The 21,303-nt window shown below is 46.0% G+C and overlaps 1 protein-coding gene across 1 annotated transcript in view; it reads left to right on the forward strand.

The window, feature by feature from the left end:
• Positions 1–21,303, forward strand: part of SLC24A3 (solute carrier family 24 member 3) — a 111,598-nt gene that overhangs the window by 17,035 nt on the left and 73,260 nt on the right. Inside the window, exon 2 of the mRNA XM_053939622.1 lies at positions 2,085–2,222. Coding sequence (XP_053795597.1) covers positions 2,165–2,222 — 58 coding nt within the window. The 5' untranslated portion in view covers positions 2,085–2,164. The remainder of the gene's footprint in view (positions 1–2,084; positions 2,223–21,303) is intronic.

A 21,303-nucleotide genomic window follows, 5' to 3' on the forward strand; every position in this document is an offset into this window, starting at 1 on the left:
TGCTTGTGCCTCATGCCAGCACCTAAAGCAGGGCAGGCCTTGAGCAGCCTCCACCACACCACAAGGAGACTGGTGCCAGCACATGGGGAAACTACAGGGACCCTCTTATGTGTCACTGAGTGTCCTTGTTAGCAAGGTTAAAATCTCCACATGTCCCTGTTTCCACAGGAAAATCCTTGGAAGGCCAAAGCTTTGAAAAAGATTGCTCTCTAACTTCTATTTTCTATTGCTCTGTTGAGTGAAATGTGTTTTAGAATGGAGATGCCCTAGGCAGGATTTTGGGGGTGGTGGGCTGCAAATTCTGCTGTGGGACAGCTGGCGCTGCTCAAACCTGGAGGTGTCAGAGGAGAGCTTTTCCTGGTGTCAGTCACTGCATCGAGCTCAGCCGTGGACCAGGTCCACTGCTATTTACTCTGATTTTTGTCAATGCTGGATGTAGCCTTTATAAACAATCCTATTGCCAAAATAAGCTTTCCCCCTTCCAAAGTCACCTTAAATGACATTCTTCTTCTTTACCCCTCACTTGGAAGAGTTTGCCATCCAAGAGAGGCAGAGGTTCTGCCGGAGGTCTGGGGCTGTGGCAGTCCCTGTGTCCTCTGTCCCTCATACTATTGCTCCATGCAGTGACACAGAGAAGCCTTGCCAGCTTGGAAAAGAGTTCCTCTGCTTTGAAAGCAGCTTGTATGTGGAACTGAAACTGCTTTGCTCAGGCTATCAGAGTGTTTGTTGTTAGAGGAGATCCCTGATGCTGCGTTACAGCCTGTGCTCCTTCTTGGAAATGCAGCCCGCTTATATCAGCTTAATCTTACTGGTGCTTACACACTAAACTGACAGCAAATTCCATTCTCTATCATTTGTAAAGCATTGAAAGGACAAAGTGCTTGAAGCTTCAAATGATGGCATTTAGTTTACCAAGGTAAATGGGGATTTTTTTGCTTAGAAAACAGGGGTGCTTTCAGGCTGCCCGTGCAGCTGTGGCTCTTCCCCCAAACATGCACCCAGATGACTCCTGCATATTCTGAGAGCATTGCTCCCAGTTACTACTGGTGGCCCGGGATGCAGATTCCCAGGCAGCCCTTTCCCAAACATACCCTCCTAGCGTGACATGGAGTGACCTGAGCAGAGCATGATCTGGGCAAGGCAGACAAGTCTCAGGTTGGACAGCCCTCTCAACTGAATGTGCCAAGGAACCTATGACAAGGGTTGGGACCTGCAGAGAACCTTTTCCTTTGTCCTTAATCACCCTTTGAGACATTGGCTCAAGATTTGAATCTCTATCCCACTGCTTTTTTGCCTGTGATCTGTTTCTAAAGTAGTGGACAAAACTGGGAATAATTCAGAAGTCCTTGTGAGACAGCCCATGTTCTACTTGTTGCGAAGGGGATGAATGGGTGGGAGGAAATGCCTCTCAGATGGTGTTTGTTACTGGAGGGCTGCAAGGTGTCCATTGCAAGAGGGCTGATTTGGTGTGTGGATATCTTCTGGCTTTAAAAATAAAGAGGGTTTTTTCTTCCACCCTTGAATCTGAACCAGCATAGGAGGCATGGAACTGACACATGAGCATGTTTGTCCAGCTGATTAGGCAGACATGGCATGTCCAGGGCTGACCAGCCTTGTGCCAGGAATACTGTAGAAATCAGCCAGCTGTTTTTGTTGACATTGCTAAAACAGAGCTTCACTTAGCAGCACCAAAGAAAAGCCGAAGGGGAAGCAGAGCAAGGGTTGAGTCAAAGGTAGTGAGACAAAGTACTGCCCCTCGTGTTCACGGATATTTCTTGTTACTGGAAGCATGAAGGTGTGGAAATGAGTCAGAGGTGTGTTCTGGCTTCAGTCAGATGGTGCTGGGTGGGAAAACAGAGATGCTCTCCTAGGATGAACTTCAGAAACTATGGAAAAATGCACATGGCTCCCATGGGTGGGGGAGCTGCTGGCAGTATCCCATTCCAGTGGGCTTAGAAACACTGCCCTTTTAAACCAAAGGGGCCATGGTATTTTTAAAATGCAAATGTTTTGTCTGCTTCAAGATGCTCAGGAGCAGAATCAGGAGTTGCCTTTCCTCATGTATTACTGCTCTTTTCCTTCAGGTTACGATGCCCTGAGCTATTCTGTGGAAAATGGCGACAAGTGGAGTGGGCGACAGCTCCTGCAAGCACGTGAGAAGAACATGACTGACTTTCCAGAGGATGGGGGGCAGCTCTACATCAGAAACTGCACTGAACCAGGTAGGAATGAAAGTTGCCTCTAGCTCCTCAGTTCTGCAGATGGCTTCCTCACATCTGTACTCCAATACTTACTTATTTTTAAGTCCATAAACACTGCCCTTCACAGCAGAGCTTGGATATCATTTCCTCAAGTTTTGGGGAGAAGAGGGGAAGGATTTTTCTCTGTTCTTCAGGACTAATGTAGGTTACGTGCCCCAGGAGAAATTCTAACAAATCCAGTTCTGGCTGCACTTTTCTGCCTATAATTTTTTCTCTGCCATAATCCTTAATAACATTTCTGGACAGATGGATGATTATGGTCTTTTTTAGACAGCAAAAACTGGTACAAAAATTCTTCTTAGTCAATTTTTGCTTGTTTGCATACCTCTGGCACAGTGCTGACCCAGTCTCACAGCCTCACATCAGCACTGGCAGTAATATTTTCCCCCACTGTGCTCCGTACCTCAGCACCTTCTGTCTCATCATTGCAGCTGTTCCTGCTGCCCTCACCAAATAGAGTGGCCTGTAGGAAGCATGGGAGATTTTATTTGTGATGTGTGGGTTTTTCCCCCCTTTTTTCCAGAAAGTAGAACAATAACTACTGAGTACTCTGTGTTTTCTCAGGAGAGAGAAAGCAGAAATACCTAGATTTTTGAAATTACTGTTTCTTGTTGAAACTGTCATGATGTGACATTCCGTAGTAGAAACTGACGCAAAGTACTGCAGAAAGGAAGTGAAAGTAACAGAGTTAAGTTCCTGTCTGTGGTTTTGTCGATTTTGTTTGGATTTGTCATAGTGCAAATAACGTTAAGTAGTGTTAAGTACTGTGTTAGTGTTAGGCGAGGTGGCAGTCGGAAGCATTTGGGAGTGGGACACTCCTAAAATGCAGTGTCTGTGAAAGTTACCTGTTGAGCTCTTGTGGGCTGAGGATGACTTGCAGGATGCTTCAGTTCTACTGCTCAGCAAACAAGTGAGTAAAAGAGCTGGCAGAAGAGCATGGGCACATCAGCATTTTGTGGATGACAGTGGTGCTGCAAGTGATTCTACAGCACAAGAGAGCAAAGTGGTGTTAGCTGTGCTTTCATGTTTGAAAGTGTGGCCAGGAGTAGGGTGGATGAAATCCTGGCACAGTCCTGACAGCAGGAACTGTGATTGTCAGGCAGAGCTGATGGAAAGCTCAATCCCATGGCCGCAGGGCAGCACAGTCCTTCCCATGGCTGTGCTGGCGCTGGATCAGGCCCCAGATGGTGGCACAGCAGTTGGGGTTTCACCAAGCATGGCTGCCTTTGCCTTCTCAAAGGGCTTCTCAGGGAAACTGGGGCACTCTGTGGTGCTGCTGAGCATAATGCATGAGTGCTGTACAACCAAAGCCTGGGAGCCCATTGTGACCTGGGAATCAGCAGAGCTCAAACCTCCCTAGCATCCTCACAGCACCATGTGTGTTGTCATTCAGGTGCTTCTCCTTCCCTTGAGCAGGTATCAGGCGGGAAAGGCTGCCTGAAAAGGGTTTTTTTCCTGGTTACTTCCCAAGTGAACCTGTATAAACACCTTGCCACTCAGCAGAAGTGGGTTGTTTAAGAAAGCAGTTTTACCTCATCTGCTGGTGGAGGGAAGTGGAATGCCTCCTGTTAAAATGTGCTGTGGTTTTTTGCAGTGCTTGGCTTTTGTGCTGTGTTGGCAATAAACACACCTTGGTGTGCTGAAGGGAAGATCTGTGTTGTTTAGCTGCTTGGGTGATTGCAGGCTCATTTGAATGCCTGCCATGACATTTGCCAACTGCTACTTTCATTTCCTAATGGTTTATCCAATGGCCTATATAGTATCATTTCATCATCAGAACTGCTCCAGATAGTAGGGCTCTTGCTCCCTTTGTCTTTGCAACAAAAACTGTAGAAATATTAAAGTGGTGAAATGGACTGATTCCAGCCTAAAGACCATTTTTAGGATTTTTTTTGTTTGTTTTTTTTTTTTGACCTTTTTATGAGAAATGCCCATCATGGGCTCTGGCCTGGTCCTGTGGCTGATGGTGGTTGCATTGAGTGCCTGTGGAAGCAGAACCACAGAGCAGCCTGCTATCTTTTCTAAGGAGCCTCTTGTCTCTTGCTGCCTGTTCTTGGAGGGTTCAGCCCTGCAGTCAGAGCTGCCTGTTCCCTCCCTCTTGGATCTTGGTGGCTTCTCATGGCAGTGTCTGCTGTCAGACAGCAGATGCTCTTCTGGCCTCTCCTACCCATCCCCTTGTCCTTGTGGTATCCACATGAAGGTGTGTGGAACTAGAGATAGACACGCAAAAAAAAAAAAAAAAAAAAAAAAAGGACAGTTTATTCACTGAAGTAGTGATATTATTTAAATGAAACACTTGTGATTTTGGGCCATGTTTGACAGTTTTAACTCATGCAAAAGATGACGAGGAAAGAGTGAGAATTACTTGTGTCAGTTTAGGCAAAGTATCATTTACTCACCCAGTTCTGTTCAGAAATGTGATTCAGCCACTGGAAGCCAAGAAAAAGGATTAAGCTGGTTTAATGTTGGGTCAGATTCCTGTGCTACCACATTCAGAACTCAAATTGCACTGGAGCTTGCTCCAAAGCTTGCTCTTATTTCAGACATGGTTTATTAGCTGCCAGAAGGTGACAGGCCTGGGGCTGTGTTAGGATGGGATGTCACATGTCTGGAGGTTCAGGTTGGAGGGGGTGGCCAAGGTCCCGGTGCCAGCCCTTGTTAGCTCCTCACCAGACTGACATATGCTTCCTCTGACAAGCTGTGATCGCCTTCCTTCCTCCCCTGCTTTAGCGTTTCCACTCCCACCTCAGAAAGGCTGAAAATAAAGTAACAGCCCTGCTTAAGTGTGTTGTTTTAAAGTCATTATCAGTAATAGCAGGAAATACTTGGTTGCTGCAGGAACAAAAAGATCTCAGTGTATTCATTTAGACCCTCAGGCGTAAAAGTGCTTAATTTAAACAGCCAAAGAAGTTTTTGTGCAATTATTTTTTACATTTCCTCATCTTATTTCAAAAGCAACTTTCTACTTTATCAATATTTCTCCGGTGAGTCATAGCTCATGGTAGTGTAATTTGTAGTGCTTGGCGAGCAGGTAACCCTTGCTGACTACTTACTTGTGGCCGTGTCTTCAGAGCCCCTTTGGCACTGAACCACAAACCCAAGGCCACAAACCCAGACCCCCTTGAGTGGAGCTGAGCATTCTGATCTCTTTCCTCTCTTTTGTTTATGCACGTGGTGGGCTTTATGTGGTGTGAGTTCTGCTGCGCTGTCATGCTCAGAATGAAGTCCAGAGAACTGCAGAGTTCAGAAAGGCCTTTGTTCCAAGCAAATACAGCATCTTATGTGAAGAGTGAGTTTGTGTTTTGTTTTCCTTTTTTTCCTTTTCCTCTTTGAGCCTCAATCCAATTGAAAGTTGCCTTCCCTCAAGCAAAATTAATTTTATCCTAGCAAAATGAAAAGTAAAAATTTGTTCCTGCCTTGCAAGTTGCCAAACCTTGCTTTCACTTGGGGGAACATTAGAAAAATAAATTGCTGTAAGTTTAGTAACAAAATATCCTTGAGGAATAGCAAAAAAGATGTTCTTCTCTCACTGAGCTATAAGTTTGGTGAATTTGACAGAAATTTGCTTGAAATTCTATTTCCACACTTTGCTTCTGTTTGTCAACTTCAGACCTAAAGGGTCAGAAAACCAGAATGTTAGGGTTGAAACCTCAGAAACAAAAACAAAAACATGATTATTTCTTCTGGATTCTTGTGCTGGCAGGGAGGTGAATTCTCCCTTGCTGCAGCCAGGAAGGAGAGATGTTCTCGTGGTGGGTATCGGGGCTAAGATTTGGTGCTGACATGTGGCCCCAAGGAGCTGAAGCTCGGGGAGCCCGGCACTGGTGTCCGAGTTGTGTCCAGACACTGGGTTTGGCTTTGTCCCAACAGCTGCACCTCTGGCTGAGAGGAATGTGCAAGGCAGCTGAGGGCTTAGGAGCTCTCCTTGCAGAGCCCATGGCTTCCTTTATTAGAAACTACAGTGGATATTTTTCCTTTTCTGTGCTGCGCTCTGAACTTGCTCAGAGCTTGGGGTTCGCCTTCTGGGCTGGGTTTTTTTATGGGACTGCTGGATTGTAGGATCTCTTAGCAATAAGAGGTGGTCACAAGTATTTTCTCTAGGATTTTTCAGCCATCCAAGTGGGCAACAGCCCAAGTGTGGCTGAGTTGTGCTGCTGTGCAGGGGAGCAAGTAGTTGAGCATCATTGCTCTGAGACAGGACCTGGTTTTACAGCAGGGCTGTACCTGGACAGTGTGCCAAAGGGGAAGCTCAGAACAACTGCTTTTGGCTGGGTACTTGAAAACTCTGAATTGATCACCAAAACCATGCAATTCCCTGTAAAACAGGGCCCTCTGGGCATACACAGGAGGCCAGTGGTGTTCTTTTTGCTAAATTTTTGCCAGTGTTCCCATGTGATTATGTATGCAACTCCAAGAACCAGAGCTTCAGGCAGGAAAATAGCACAAAGCTTGTGAGATTAAAATCAAGAGGTGGCAGTGGTATTACCCAGTTTGTGCTTGGTGTGTTCTATTGCATCAGTGAAACAAAAGAAGGAGAAAGCAAACTCCAGGTTCCAAAGCCAGCTTTGTCCCTACAGTGTGCAGACTGAGGAGAGGTGGTGAGTTCCAAAGTGTCTTCCCTGGAAAGCTGCCGTCAGTTTTTCCAGAATACATATCTACCCACGTATCAAACAGCTGTAATTAAACTGCTTGTTCTGACGGAAAAGAACCTTGGTTCAGCCTTCAGTGCCGCAGCACAGCTGGGATGTGCACCTGTAGTGTGGGTAGATCTCTCAGACTGAGACATGTTTGCTCGATTGGTGATGCTTGTGATGAGCCTGTTCCCGTTTTAATTGTTGTTTCTGGTGGAAAATGCTGTGTTATCACAGGCTGGCTGTGCAGAGGGCTCACAGAGCTCTGGGGGAAGATCAGTGTGTCACACTGCATGGAGAGTGAGGAACACCAAAGGCTAATTGCCTGTTGCTACCCAAGAATCATGTTTATAGTCTTGAGAAATAATGGCAAGGTGGGAGGAAGAAAGGAGTAATCCTTGTAGCAAGTGTACAGAACCTATACACTTGCTGCTGCCAAAGGCACAAGAGGAGGATATTTGAGAGTCTGTCAGAAGTGCAGCCCCATCTGCATGGTAGCTCTCCAGTGGTGGAGTGGAGAAGCCCTGTGTCCTTTTTTATGATTATGTTTTCCCCTCTGGAATAATTTTAAAACATCCAGAAATTTTCTTGGTTTTGGATTTATTTTGGCTTTTTTCTTCTGTTACTTTTTTGTTTGTTCTTTGTATCTGGAGGAATGAGGCTTGCTTCCTTGACCTTTTAGCAAGGTTGGGTTACTCCTTTGGTTATTGTGTGTTGTGGAAAAGGCAGCAGAGAGGCTTGAAATACTGAAAGGAGACCCTTGCTTCCAAATCTTTAAATGCCTTTGCATTTAAAAGGTGTTAAGGAACTAAGCATGACTTCAGACGTGAATAAAAATCACATTGTACCTCCCTGAATTGGGTTTTACTTTGCTGACACTTGAGGATGCCAGGCTGCTGCTGTGCATCACTCTGGTAATCTGAGAAGTTTTCTCTGTGGCCTGTGACCTGAATTTCTAAGGAGGCAGTGAAAAAAAAAAATTGTCAAGTCAGACTTGCTCCTTTCTTTGGGAAGAAAACGCACTTGGATTTTCACATGCTGAGCATGAAAAACTGGAGGGTTTTGAGAGACACCAATGGAGGGTTTTGGGCTGGCAACTGGGAAGAGTCAGTGTGGTCCCCTTGTTTGGTGGCTCTGGCTGCCTTGGGTCATTGCTGAGGTGCAGATGGCTGCTCACAGCTGCAGTAACATTGCAGTTATTGTGTACCAGATGTAGATGTTCTAGACTGGCCAGATACCAGAATAGTTTCTTTTTTTTTCACACCTGAATTATTCACCTGGTGTGATAAACGCAAATTGTCCACTTAGCATTTAAAAATATATTGCTGCATTTTTGTAAAATGTCCTAATTCTCCCCAGGAAAATATGTGCTGCTGTAAATTTTTGGTTGTTAAAAATTTTAGACTTGCAGTACCAAGAAATTTGGGAATTAAGTAATTTGCCTCGGTGTCTGTTGACCCCAGGCCATGTAAAATGTGTGACTTGTTTTTGTTGAGACAGTGTATGAGATTCCTGATCAGATCACATGAATGAGTGTCTTTTCTAAGCTATTTTAAAGTTTCTCTATGATGCTAGAAGGGTAGAAGGGAGTAAGCTTGATAATGAAGGAAATCAGAGCAAGTAGTTACCAGCACATGCTTTAAATGTTGGTGTGTCTATAGTATTTCACAGATCAAACATGAATGTGTAAGCAGGGGCCTCAAGCTGATGTAGCTCTAAGATCCAGGATAAACCTTTCTTAGAGTTCTGTTTTAAAATTGGTATTTTTTAGCTCTTACTGCAAAGGATGAAAAATAACATCTGGCCCCATGTTGCAAATGGGATTTTTGTTGCTTGTTTTTTGGTTCTTGCCAGTAGTTAGTAGTTAAAAATCAAAGGTCCAAATTTTCCACTAGTGTAAATTATTACTGGCTTCATTGACTTCATTGCATTTATGCTAGATTTAAATGACCAAGAATCAAATAAAACATCCCAAGTCAGGTTTTGATACAGTCAGGATGGAGTTTTTATCATCTGCAATCTGCATTTTAAGCAGTGCTTAATTGTATAGTTTTTATATACAGACATGTGCGTAAATTCACTTATACATGCACAGAATAGTTTCATATATTAATGCTGAAGCAGTTTGATTTAGTGTGCAGCAGTGGGTAAAAGAAAAATATTTAATTAAAATGCCCTTTTTTTGTGGACTGCATTAAAAAGAATTCCCAGATTAGATACTGGTTGCTTAAATGTGCAGGTACTTTGTAATTTCCCTGCTGCTCCAGTTAGAAAATGGAGAGGTGAGTGATTTCTCCTTGGAACTGCTGCCCCCCAGCTCATTGCGTGCCTTTGCTAGTGACCAAAAGTAGTGTCCAGGCAGTGACACAGCTTTCTGTCCTGACCACTGGTCTTGGCAGTGTCCCCCATAGGCATGAGCCTGGATGAGTATCTGCCAGAAACTCGTTTGCACAATTGTGGTTGTGCCTCTCTGCTGGAGGGGGAAATACTTAGGAATAAATCCTTTCCTTCGTTTTATATGTATATGTGTAGAAAAAAGAGAGGTGGGATAAAAGAAAGTAAGCAGTCCTGAGCAGAGTGTTTGTAACCAAGGCCAGTACTGAGGCTTCAGCCTGGTGAACACGAACAAAGGAGCAGTGTCAGCCCAGGCACCTGGTGATGGATGGGCAGCTGCTGACAGCTTGAATGGCCACTTCTAATTAGCACTCATTAAAAGTCTCAGAAGAAACTGACTGGAGAATCAGCTCCTGCCCCCGTGAGTGTGAGTCCCCTGTGACCCAGTGTCCTAGGGTGACATTATGATGCTTGTATCCCCAGTTGTCTGTTCTGTTTATACTGGATATTATGTTCTGTACCGTCAAGACTGGTTCTGAAAAGCGAAGTTTTGTTTTGTTATCAGCCTGTTCACTCCCTCATGGTCTGCTGGACACAGACGGCGCAGTACATAGTGCTGCCTTTGCTTTTTGCTTTTGTTCTTGCTCCTGCTTTTGCTCTTGCTTTTGCTTGTTAGTTAGTTTAGCTAGGCAGTCTGAATTTTCCCTGGACTGTTTTTCTTTCCCTTTTCTTGGAACCATTTGAACCTCTTCTGGACTGGGACCTAGGAAACACCAAGAGCTTGCACTTTGTGGCCTGCAGCAGCCATTCCCACTGCTGGAGAGACCGATAACAGAGCAGCCACTCCCAGGAGAGACTTTCTGAATTTGTCCTCTCTTCAGAGTGCTGAAAGAGTTTTGTCGTCTGGTATTGTTCATTTTTTTGTGCTGGGGAGTGCTTTGCCTGTTAAATAAACAGGTTTTTTTCCACTTCTCTTCGAGGAAATTCTTCCCAAACCAGGTGGGGGGAGGGGCTGTGGGGGTTTGCTTTCTGGGGGGCTCCTTCTGGAGGTTTTCTCCCAAATTTGCCCTAAACCAGGACACCCAAGCACTGCAGTGCTCTGTCCTTCTGCAGCTTGGCAAGCTGTCTGGCCCAGGAGAGCATCCCGGTGATTCCCCAACACTGCAACTCCAGTTCTGAAGGACTCTGAGGAATCATGAGCCAGAGGTGCTGTCTTCCCATCTCTTAATTGGCAGTAGAAGAGGAGGAAAGGAGGTGATCATTATTTTATGTTAAAACAGAGATAATTACTGCTATAGAATTTCACCAGAAAACAAAGCAGCAATTAATTATTCATCATGAGAACTCCAGCATAGCTCCGCGGAGTCAGGGTTCACATGTCCTGTGGGCTGGGGCATGGGAAGCCCTGTGCCTTGTCACTGCATGGATGGCTTCCTCGGGAGGAGGCTGCTTTGGAGTCTCTTGGGGCTGTTGCCCACAGGAGCTATGCCTGTTACTCCATGAAACCTGGCTGCAAGCCGAGTGCCTGATGGGATCCCTGCCTGTGCTTGTGGTAGACACAGCCATGTTGGTGTGCCACGGGGGGCAGGTCAGCATGCCTGGAGAAGGGCCCTGGCAGTGGGAGAGGTGGCTGCTCAGGCTGGAGCGGTGTGTTTGACACTGCCTTCTGGCTCCACGTACATCCACTGCTATGTTCACTTGGAAAAGTGCAAGCAAAGTGTGAGATGTGTTTGCCACTGGGATTGGGCCAGTGGACTGAGTGACACTTCCCCAGTGCAGTCTTGCATCTCCCAGTTAACAAGTCAGTAACTGGTATCTATGAAGTAGCTCCTTGTGTTTCATTTTCCCTGGGAATTTGAGTGTTTCCTGTACCCTGTGCAAACCTTTGTGCTCTGCATTAAGAATTGCTGAGCTTTGTGCTCCTCTCAAGCTGCCTCTTGAGAGGAGGCCAGTGTGCTGAGGAAAAGGGAAAGAGGGGGCATGGATTTTCTGAGAGGACATCAGAGCCACTCTTGAAGCAAACAGGATCTCAAGGATGTCCTCCAGGGCAGTTGGTTGCTGCAAGGACCCTCAGTGAGGCAGGATGCTTCATGCAGGGATGCAGTGACTTTCCTGTAGCCATAGCAACAGCTGGAGATTTGGTGGTGACTGCTGGCATCCCTGGACTGATGGGCCTACAAGAGAGGTGTGGCTGCAAGGCCAGGCAGTGAAGTGACCCACAGCCATTCAGGTGAGCAGGGCAGGCCTGGTGAGCTGGTGAGACAGCTTGTGCTGTCAGATCCTTTCTGGTCACTGTGTTGTGCCCCCACCCCTGGCAGCCCCCAAAGCAGAGGGGTGGGCAAGGGACCAGACAGCACAGGTCAGAGAGCAGTGGATGGGGGAGTGCAGATGAGTCTCATCCCATGAACCTTGCCTTGGAGTGAGATTGTCGGATCCCTATGGAGTGAGGCTTCTGTGGGTAGTGCTGAACCTCGCCCTCTACCCCATCCCCAGTTACCAGGATTACAGATTTAATCAGGATGCAGGAGATGACAAATACTTGGACTGGGAGATGGAAAGTTCCACTGAGCCACCACCGCTCGTGTGCTTGGGGAGAAGCTGGGAGTGGGGTAATTGAGCTGTTCATGCAGCCTCTGTGCTTGAATTAATTTCATGTTCTTCTTGCACTTGGGTTCTTCCTTTTGACATGTCTTTCCAAACTCACTTTTTCTTAAAAAAAACCCATAAATTCAAATGAAGCTTTTGTTGAAAGCCAGTAAGTCTTCTGCCCTTCTTCTCCACTGCGTCTGTGCTGAATGGTTTGGATTGAATCGCTGTCTTCTGGGAAAGACTTGCAGGGATATTTAACCCGCCTTCAGAATAGAATCAATAAGTAGGTGAGCACACAGGAAGCCAAGAGGACCCAGCAGCCCACAGCTGAGTTATGTGATTCGTCATTACCCATAACCTGCGGCTCCAAGTTTCCTTGGAGCTCTTGGTGGTTCAGTGACTACTGGAGGAGACCTTGGTGTGCAGGCATGTGTGCATCTGTGTTCGAGCACACATATGAGCGCCTCGGTCTTGTTTGCTCTGCAGAGCAAATGGAGTGCTCTGCCCAGCCAGGGACTGTGGAGCTGAAGACAGGATTGATGTTTCCCCTGGCAGATTTTTCCATGTAGGAAATTCCCTGCTGCTTCGAGCCTACAAATCAGGATCGGATGGCCTTTTAAGGGTGTGTGCTATCAGTCAGTTTCCCATCCTATTTTGATTTTGCAGATCCATGACACATTCCCAGTGGAGATGCAGACTTGCCTGCAACCAGTGGAACTAGAGAAAGTCCTGTTGCTTTCGCTCCTTTTCCCAGCCTCATGGATGGTGATCGCACAGAGCCTCCCCAGGTGACACTGCTTCTGCAGGTGAAGCTGGGGTGTCACTCTGGGGGACAGGGCTGGTGCCATCCCCATCTCCCACAAATGGGGTGCTGCCAATCCTGCTGGAGCTTGGCAAGCAGAGGGCTGGTGGGGTTAAAGCAGAGCCTGTTGCCCAATTTCAGAGGGAGGAGATTTGCAAGCAGACCAGGTTTAATTTACTGCCTTATTTTTCTACTCTCACAAGACCAGTAGAAGAAACACATACTTCGTATTTTATCTGTAAAACTCAAAGAAGTAAGTGAAGTGCTCAAAGGATATTGCTGTGAGTGATTAGTGTATGGAAAACTGAAACAAACTAGAGGCTTGTGCTTGGTGCTAGAAGGTGACAGGCTGTGTGCCATGCCATGTTTGTGCCGTGGCTCTGTAGGTGCTGGAAATTACAGAGAAGGGAGGTTATCTGGTGTGCAGAGATTCCTTTGCTGGGCAGGACGGGCTGTGGGAAGCTCAGGAATGGTTTGGGGTGGTGTTGCCCATCTGACAAGCTGCGTGGCACAGCAGCAAGGGCTGGGGCACTCAGGCCTGTAAAAATGAGGTCTGATTTTTGGGGTAAACAGAAACTGACGGGGAGGTTCTGTACGGAACTTCAGGTGTGGCTGTCAGGGCAAATCCATCTTTATTTATTGACATGCTTAACAGCAGGCACAGTGGGATGGCCCTCAGAGTGCAGACACAGGCAAACACACACTGGTGTGGCTGTGCACCGTTATTGTGGGGGTGAAAATATTTACAGGGAAGTCAGAATAAATACTTTCCTCTGTTGCCTTTATTGTTCTCTTTTTTAAAAACATTTAATGGCTCTTCTGTGTAATACTGTTTTGTTCACTCAAAATTTAAAAATAACAGTTTCACCTGCTTTTTAATTTTTGGGTGAAAATACTTGAGACCCTCATCTTCACGTTTCACGACCCCATCTTCACTGTGTGATGGTGCCATCCTCTTCCCAGCCCGGAGTATCCCCTCAAGAGTTTGGGAGCAAGCTCCAGCATCCTGCGGAAGGCTGGAATGGCTGAGGAGAAACCTGTGCCATTCCAGCTCTCCTCAGGCAGTGTGTCCTGAAGTGGGAGATGGAGTTGCAGTTTTTGGATTGAAACACTTCATTTCTAACATCGGCTGCAGCAAACAAGTTTGGAGAAGCATTAAATTCTGAAGCAATTAAATGTATCAGCAAAGATTTTTTTTTCCTTTTGTGAGATACTTTGCCAGCTGTTGTTTATGGAAAAAAATTCAATCTTTTTTATGAGAACTGATTTTGGTTTCTTTGTATTTGGGGCTGATTTATACATTATGCATTAGCTCAGGAAGGCAAAATATTTATTTACCAGCCTGAATATTTAGAGGAAGAATGAGTAGGAGTCAGTGAAAAGCCTGTATGGATAGCTTAGCCAGAGATTCAAAAGAACTTTCCTTGTGTTAGAAATGGCCCAATTAACTTGTAAAGGAAGAGCCAGACAATAAATGGACTTTTCTTTGCCTCTCTGTGGGTGACCCCTATGCCTGCAAGGCCCTGTGCTTGTTGCTGGGCTCCATGGCTGATGCACAAAGACTACAGAAACCTCTCTCTCTGCTGGATCGGGAGGACTGATAGCAGTTGGGGACTTCTCTGTTGTTGGAGGTACTGGCTTAATGGAGGCCAGAGAAAGAAGGAACACATGGAATGGTTTCCTGACTGGGCTGACTATGTTTGGGAGGAACTGAGGAGGAGTGGGTTTTCTTTGTTTAGGTTTGCTAAATGGTATTTTTGAGGGAGTTCTTGTATAAGACACCATTCTGAGAAATACACAGTTCTTTATGCTGTTCTCTTTTCTTTTTGCTTGTGAATATAAGAATGTTGATTAGAGCTCTGGCCAAGCAGCATACCCTTGTCTGGGATAAGGCATGCCATAGGAATCATGCTGCTATAGAAGGAGGCTCAGAGGTAATTCTATTGCTTGCTGACTGCAAAAACTTGCCACCAGATGATAGTTTATGAGAGCTGAGTTGTCTTAGGAACAAATGGAGTGAGTGAGTTGGAGCTTTGAAGAAAACAAACAATACGGGGGAAAATACGTCCTTATAGTTCAGAACATCAGTTTCAGAATAAGGGGCATCAGAAAGTGACTTCCCTGAGAGTAGGTCCTTGGCTATCTCAGGACTCAGCAGGAAATTGTAATGTGAATTTGAACAAAATGCAGCTACCAACAAGCAAACTGAGCTGTGAGACCCATGAGCTTTGCTTCAGTGTGATGGTATTAAACAGAGAAGTTGCAAACCTTCATGAACATCATTGCTGTTGGAATGAGGACTGACCTGTAGCAGTCACAGAGCAACACTGTGTCCTGTTCCCTGGAAATGCTGCAGGAACACACAGCCAGCAGCCATAAATAAGGGCTCACAGAGAGGGAGATTTTGCAGCTCTCCGAGGCGCACTGGTTGCTGGTTGGTGTGGTCAGTGGGAGGGGAGGAGGTGGCAGCAGAGGAGCTCTCAACAGAGCAGTTGCACAGGGCAGACTCCCATGGGCTGCCTGGCACATGTGGGAGGCTGCCCAAAATCACCCCATTGTGCTTGTCATTGGTGCTTGGCCATTTCATTGCTTTTCCAGGCAGGCTGTGTGAAGCGGCTGCTGTGGCTGTTCTGTGTCTGACTCTGACTGTGGCTTCAATTGTCCTCTGCTTGCACTGAATAATGATAAAGGTACCTGTGGAGGTGCACTGAGCCTGGCAGAGAACATGGGGGAGAAAGCAAAGTAAAACCTCCCTGGGCTTTGTGTCCGAGGGAAAAAGATAGGGTGTTGTTCAGTTCTTTGAGGTGGACGCCAGTAAACCATGTCTGGTTGGCAGGAAGCATGTGGTCCAAAGCAGCCAGCCCCAAATACAGAAGGGTTCATTTGCCCCACAGCATGTCCTGAAATAGTAATGTTTGGATAATGTTTTGGGGGTAACTAAGCTGGAACATGTGTATAACTGTTAAAGTTGTGAATGCCAAAAAAAGGGAATCCATGTTAAGCTCAAAAATCTGGACTAATAAATTAATTAAAAAAAAAATGTTACAGTTGTAGTTTGGTTTTGTTGCATTATGCTATAGGCTTTTTGGCAGGGATTTTATGGGAGATGAGGAAACAGCAGCTTGATGCTTCCCTCAAGCTTTTTTGAGACTATTCTCTGTTTTGCCAAAGTGTATGTGACGCATTCTTAAAAAATCCATCTTGCGTTCCTTGGCCTACTGCTGGAAATTGCTCTGGAGGGTAAATGTGGGACAAAGCAGATCTTGGATGCCCCTACTTCCCTGCCAGGATGAGAGGCTGCATGTAAGCCCACTAAGGAAGAGTCTGGCTCTTCTGCTCAGCTGGATCTGGTGTTGAGGGAGGCAGGAGAGGTTCTGGCCGTCTGTGCTCCATTGGACATAATTTGTGTGATCTGCAGTAAAGTCATAGTTCGGTGTCAGGGCTGAGCTGAACTCTCCCAGTGTTTTCTTACCTCTGCATGTGGGCACCAAACCCAGGCAGAGAGAGCCACTTCATGTCTCTGAGCGCACGGAGTTGGTTTATAACCCTTACATAATGGCGTTTCAGAAGTGTCCTGGATGGAGAGGATGATTAAACAGGCAGAACCCTTTAACAGGAGGAGTTTTTCAATTTCTTTGAGGAAAAATAAAGTCATAAGGGCTTGCATCTTAAATTAACCCAGAGTTTAATTTGTTGCATTTGTTTTAGTTTGTCAGCTGGGCAAGGGTGAGTTCGGGCAGAGATACGTCAGAAAATGATGCTTTACTCCTTAGAAAAAAACCACAAAGCCTCACAGCTGCATTTAGGCAGGAATAGCAAGGTTGGTGAAGAGGAGTGAGAGGAAAAAGGAGATTTTTAAAGCCAGTAGATTTCTTCTTTTAGTTGCTTTCAGGTTTGAGAAACCTTTTTAAGCTCTTTTCAGCAAACACGAGGATTCAGGAACACTTTTTGATGTTCAGTTGTTTTTTCTGGTTTTGTTTTTTTAACTTGCTTGTGATGAAAATGGGTTTGACCCTCTGTCTGTGTGAGGTGGCTGCCAGGCTGTCCTGCAGGGCAGCTGGCATGTGGCCCTGCTGCTGCCTGGGATGGGAGCTGGGAATAGGGACGAGGAGGGAGCCAGGACTGAATGTCCCCTTTTCAGAAGCATTGCCTGGTCCTTTAAGGGGTTCTGTCTGGTGGGAGGTCTCTTGGATGCTGATGGCTTTTATCCCGCCCAGGCGACAAAGCCAGCTTGGCTGTTGCTGCTGCATGGCTGGATGGGGAGCATGGGGAGCTGAGGTGCACCTGGCGGGCTGTAGTAATTTCCTCCTAGTTCTCCCCAGCTGTGGCCCTGGGGGCATTGTGCAGATGCTGGGCTCCGGCATGGAGAGCCACAGGCATATGGCAGTGGTAGGAGGAGTTTCCATGGAAACCTTTCAGCAGCATGATATCACTGGCACTGTCACATTTAAGCTTTTCAAGGCTTTTTGGATGTTAGGGATTACATAACATTGGAGGGGTTAGGCTGGGGCTTAGATCTAATCAGTATTCAGGGTCTTAGTTGAATTACATTTTTAGAAAATCCAAACACACCAATCCAAAAGTGACCAGCAGCAGTGGCAGCAGCCGCAGTGGTTTTCTAGTCATCTTGGGCAGGCTCTACAAACCCTGGAGCCTTAGGGGCTGAGGCAGCAGGAGCTGCTAGGCTGGGCTGGGGCACAGCCACTCACACTCACACCCACCTTTATAAATGTTTGTGTAGCTGAGTCAAGGTTTTTTGCTTGGAGCAAAAGAAGAATCTTTGTCTTGCTTCTAGGTATCTGTAATCATTTCCTAGTAGCTGTTTGTGTTCACCGTTCTGCCCAATAACTTTTCTTATATGTGAGCTTCAGGAAAATACTCTGTGGTTTTCTGTTGAATGTAACTTAGTGTTTTTGTGAGACATTCAAGACTGAAGCACCTTGCGGGAAATTTGGAAATAATGTAATAACATCTAGTGAGGCAGTAAACCCTGCACATTACACAGGGAAAGTTTTGAAAGATGATGGATTTTTTTTTAACTGCAGCACAACTGCTCCAGACTTGGGGTTCCCGACTCAGCATTCCTGATGGGAACAATTTACAGCAATGAAAGGCGAGTTAGTTCTAGGATTCCCTGGAACAAAAAGATTGCCTGGGCTGGAAAGGAATGACTTGTTTGCTGAGAGGAGGTGCAGCATGAAAAGGAGGGGAAAGACTGAAATCCGCAGTAAATGCTATAAGACCCCTCCTGGTGTCTTTCTTCCAGCTGAAGGGCCCAAAGCTCTTCTGCTTGCCAGGGTCTCAGGGCCAGATGTGCCTCTGAGCCACAGGAGCAAGTGCCAGGCAGGGCTTAGAATAGAATCCCAGACTGCTTTGGGTGGGAAGGGGCCTTAAAACTCATCTCATTTCCCTGCCACAGGCAGGGACACCTTCCACTGTCCCAGGTTCCCCCAAGCCCCATCCAACCTGGCCTTGGACCCTTCCAGGGATCCAGGGGCAGCCATAGCTTCTCTGGGAAACCTGTGCCAGGGCCTCAGCCTCCTCATTGTAAAAAATGTTTTTTTAATATCTGATGTAAACTCACCCTCCTTCAGCTTAAAACCATCATTCCTTAGCCCTGATTAAGGAATGAAGGGTTCTGTTGCAGTTTTGGGGGCTTATGGAGTGTTACCTGAGGGAAGGCAGATTTAAAACATTTTATTTATTTATTTATTTATTTATTTATTTATTTATTTTAGCAAAACACATTTGTGTATGTCAAAAGATGTATCATCTACCAGAAGAGTGTCATACCTAGAATAGGATTCATAAACCAGATGGCATTTGTCTGCCTCTGGAGAGTTAATCTTCTAATCTGTTTGTCTTTTACCTGCAATTGTGTATTGCAGATGGTCATTTTAAGGAAAAATTATCAACTCCTCCCTTTTTACTTAACTAATATCATTAGAGTGCATGTACAAAATTTTGTTTTGCTAACAAGAAATTCCTGCAACTGCCTCCAGTGAGAGAATTACCTGTGCAGGTAGCAAGAAGACTGCAGCCTTTCTTTTCTGCAAAAGATTATGGTTAGGAAAAATCAGGCCGCTTTTTTAAAGAAGTCAGAAATGTTGCAATTCAATAATTATAACCAGAAATAATTGCATGTACCTTGTTGAACAGGAGGATAGTTATGTTCAGTAAGACAGGGGTCAGTTATAACCTTTCCAAGCCAGGCCTTTAGAAGCCACTTTACCTTGTCATCCTGTGCCAGCTCTTATCTGGTGTCCTGTACTTGTGTGGTCTTTCCACTCTCCTTTGCTGCCGTCAGAAACAGTTCTTCACTCCTGACAGGAACACGAGAAGGAGTAATTTGTGAGGAGCCAGGTGGATTTTATTGCAGTCTGGGCATCCTCAGTAATGTTTTCTGGTGTCTGCAGCTTCCTCAGCCCTCACCATTGTGTTGGTCATGGATCAGAGAGGAGACAGCTTGACTGTGAGGTATGGTCTGAACCAGTTCTCCAGGCAGACATCAGCCACAATGGATGGCCAAAAGGAGTGAATGCCCACCCAGTGTTGGCTATTGGGCCTGTGTCACTGTCACTGAGCTTGGGTGGTTCTGGAGAACGATCCCACTGCCCTGGCCTCTTTCCATAGCACAGGGAGAGGGTCACTATGAAGTGGAACTTGTTGGATAAAATGCACTCTGAGGTCTTATGGATGTGTGAAGTAGGGAAAGGATGCATAGGGTGAGTCCATGCCTTTTCCAATCTCCCTAGGAAACCACCAAGGGAGTAAATCAATCCCTCAAGTAGGATCTTCACTGCCAAGTTGCATGGCCTAAAGTTTTATGCTCCTGCAGAAGCAGGCAGCTTGGAAACAATTTAATAGATGAGTTAATCCAGATTTTGGGATTGGTTGTTTTCCGTGTATTTGGTGGTGGCTTGTGTACAGAGGTTGGAAGGCAAGCAGCAGTGAGTTGGGATGGAGGAGAACCAGGTTGCCATGAGGATGAACACAATAGCCATAGCTGTGAGAGGAGCTCAACAGCACAGCTCCTGCACAGAGGGCAGCCATTTCCTGAGCTCTGGCACATGAAGCATTTCCAGCAGGGATCAGAAAGCGTTCACAGCCCACAGTTCTACCGAGAGCTTGTTAGGACTGCTCGCTGCAATGGTGTCAGCACACTGAGAAAGGAATTCAGGCTGGAGCAGGTAAATGTTAAATACTGGGATAATCAGGGGACTGTGAAGGCTCAGAACAAGAAAACAACACCTTGGTCTTATTTGGTGCAGTAAGTAAAAAAAAAAAAAAAAATTGCTATCTGTGCATACCTAGGGGTTAGCACTAAACTTGTGGGCAGGTTTGGCACAGCAACAGGGCATGGAATGGGCAATGGATAAACACAGGCTGGAAACAAGAAATTTCTAGCCACAAGACGGGCAGTGTGGAAGAGCTTCCTAGAAAGGGTTGTGAGGGAAAACCAGCCCAGCTCCAAATTGGGACCAGTGAGGTCCCAGCTCAAATCCAGTTTTGTGCAGAGAGGCTTTACAGGACTACAGGGAGGTGTTCATGGAAGTGCCAGACTGGAGCCCCAGTGAAGCAGCTTCCTCAGGTGGAGGAATCCCTGCCTCGGGAGCTGAGGGGTCTCAAGGACCCTGTGGATGCTCTGCTGTGTTTCATTCCTAAGCTGAGTGGCATTCCTGGGGTACCAGGAGAGAGCGCCGGGAGCTCAGTATTCAGGTCGGAACGCATTTCTCTTCTGTTTAATGAACTGCCATGAGACAAAAAGGTGAGCACAGCTTCAAGTAACTCCATCACTCTGTGGGCTGGTACCTTTGTGTGCTGACAGCGCTTCATCTCCTAGAAAAAACATGCCTTTTGCTTGCAGCACAGGGTCCCATGTGCTCACCCATGTGTTGAGAAACAGCTTGCAAATCATTATCTGATTGGCATCCAGCCACTAAACTTCCAGTGACCTGCCTGCTGATATTGTTTTGTGTGCTGCGTTCTCCTGACATATCTTTGTGTTGAACACGTTGTATTGTTTTTGGAATAAATATGACGGTAAACAGTAAAAACTGCAAACAGCTGCCAAGGATGGAGGTGAAACATAAACTTTGTGGCTGGTGTTCGAAATCTTTGATCTTTGGTCTAGCTGCCCTCTCTGGAAGGGGGCAGGCTTGCTTGAGCAGTGCCCAAACAAAGCACACTTGACCTTTGCCACCACTGAATGCCAGCTCAGAAGGCATTATATGCAGAGTCTGGCTATTTTCAAATCTTGCCTCACAGAGAAAGTGCTGCAGGTGTGTGGATTGGTATATTTAGGAGGTATAGAGAGTTTCTGCAGTGGGCTAGGCCAGAGGTTGGTTTACTATCCCAGCTCCAGCAGAATTAGTTGCTTTTCAGCAGTTACATCCAAATTGAGGAGCCTGATAGGCACTGACAGGACCTGTCTCCCATGAGTTAGTCTAATGTGCTTTTTAAAGTAATCTAAACTTTTTGGTTAAAACAAATCTAAACCTTTTGATCTCTACAGTGCACTGAAATATAACACCAACATAATGAGTGTTAGCCATCTCTAAAATCGCAGGGAGCTGGGGCAGCTTTTTGTGTCACACAGGGCTCATCAGATGTAAGACTGGCAGCCAAAACAAATGAGCAGAGCAGGAATTTTGAAGCTTATCGTTCCAGATTTGCCACCAGCCAG

Source organism: Vidua chalybeata, chromosome 3 (genome assembly GCF_026979565.1).
Source record: "Vidua chalybeata isolate OUT-0048 chromosome 3, bVidCha1 merged haplotype, whole genome shotgun sequence".
NCBI lineage: Eukaryota > Metazoa > Chordata > Aves > Passeriformes > Viduidae > Vidua > Vidua chalybeata.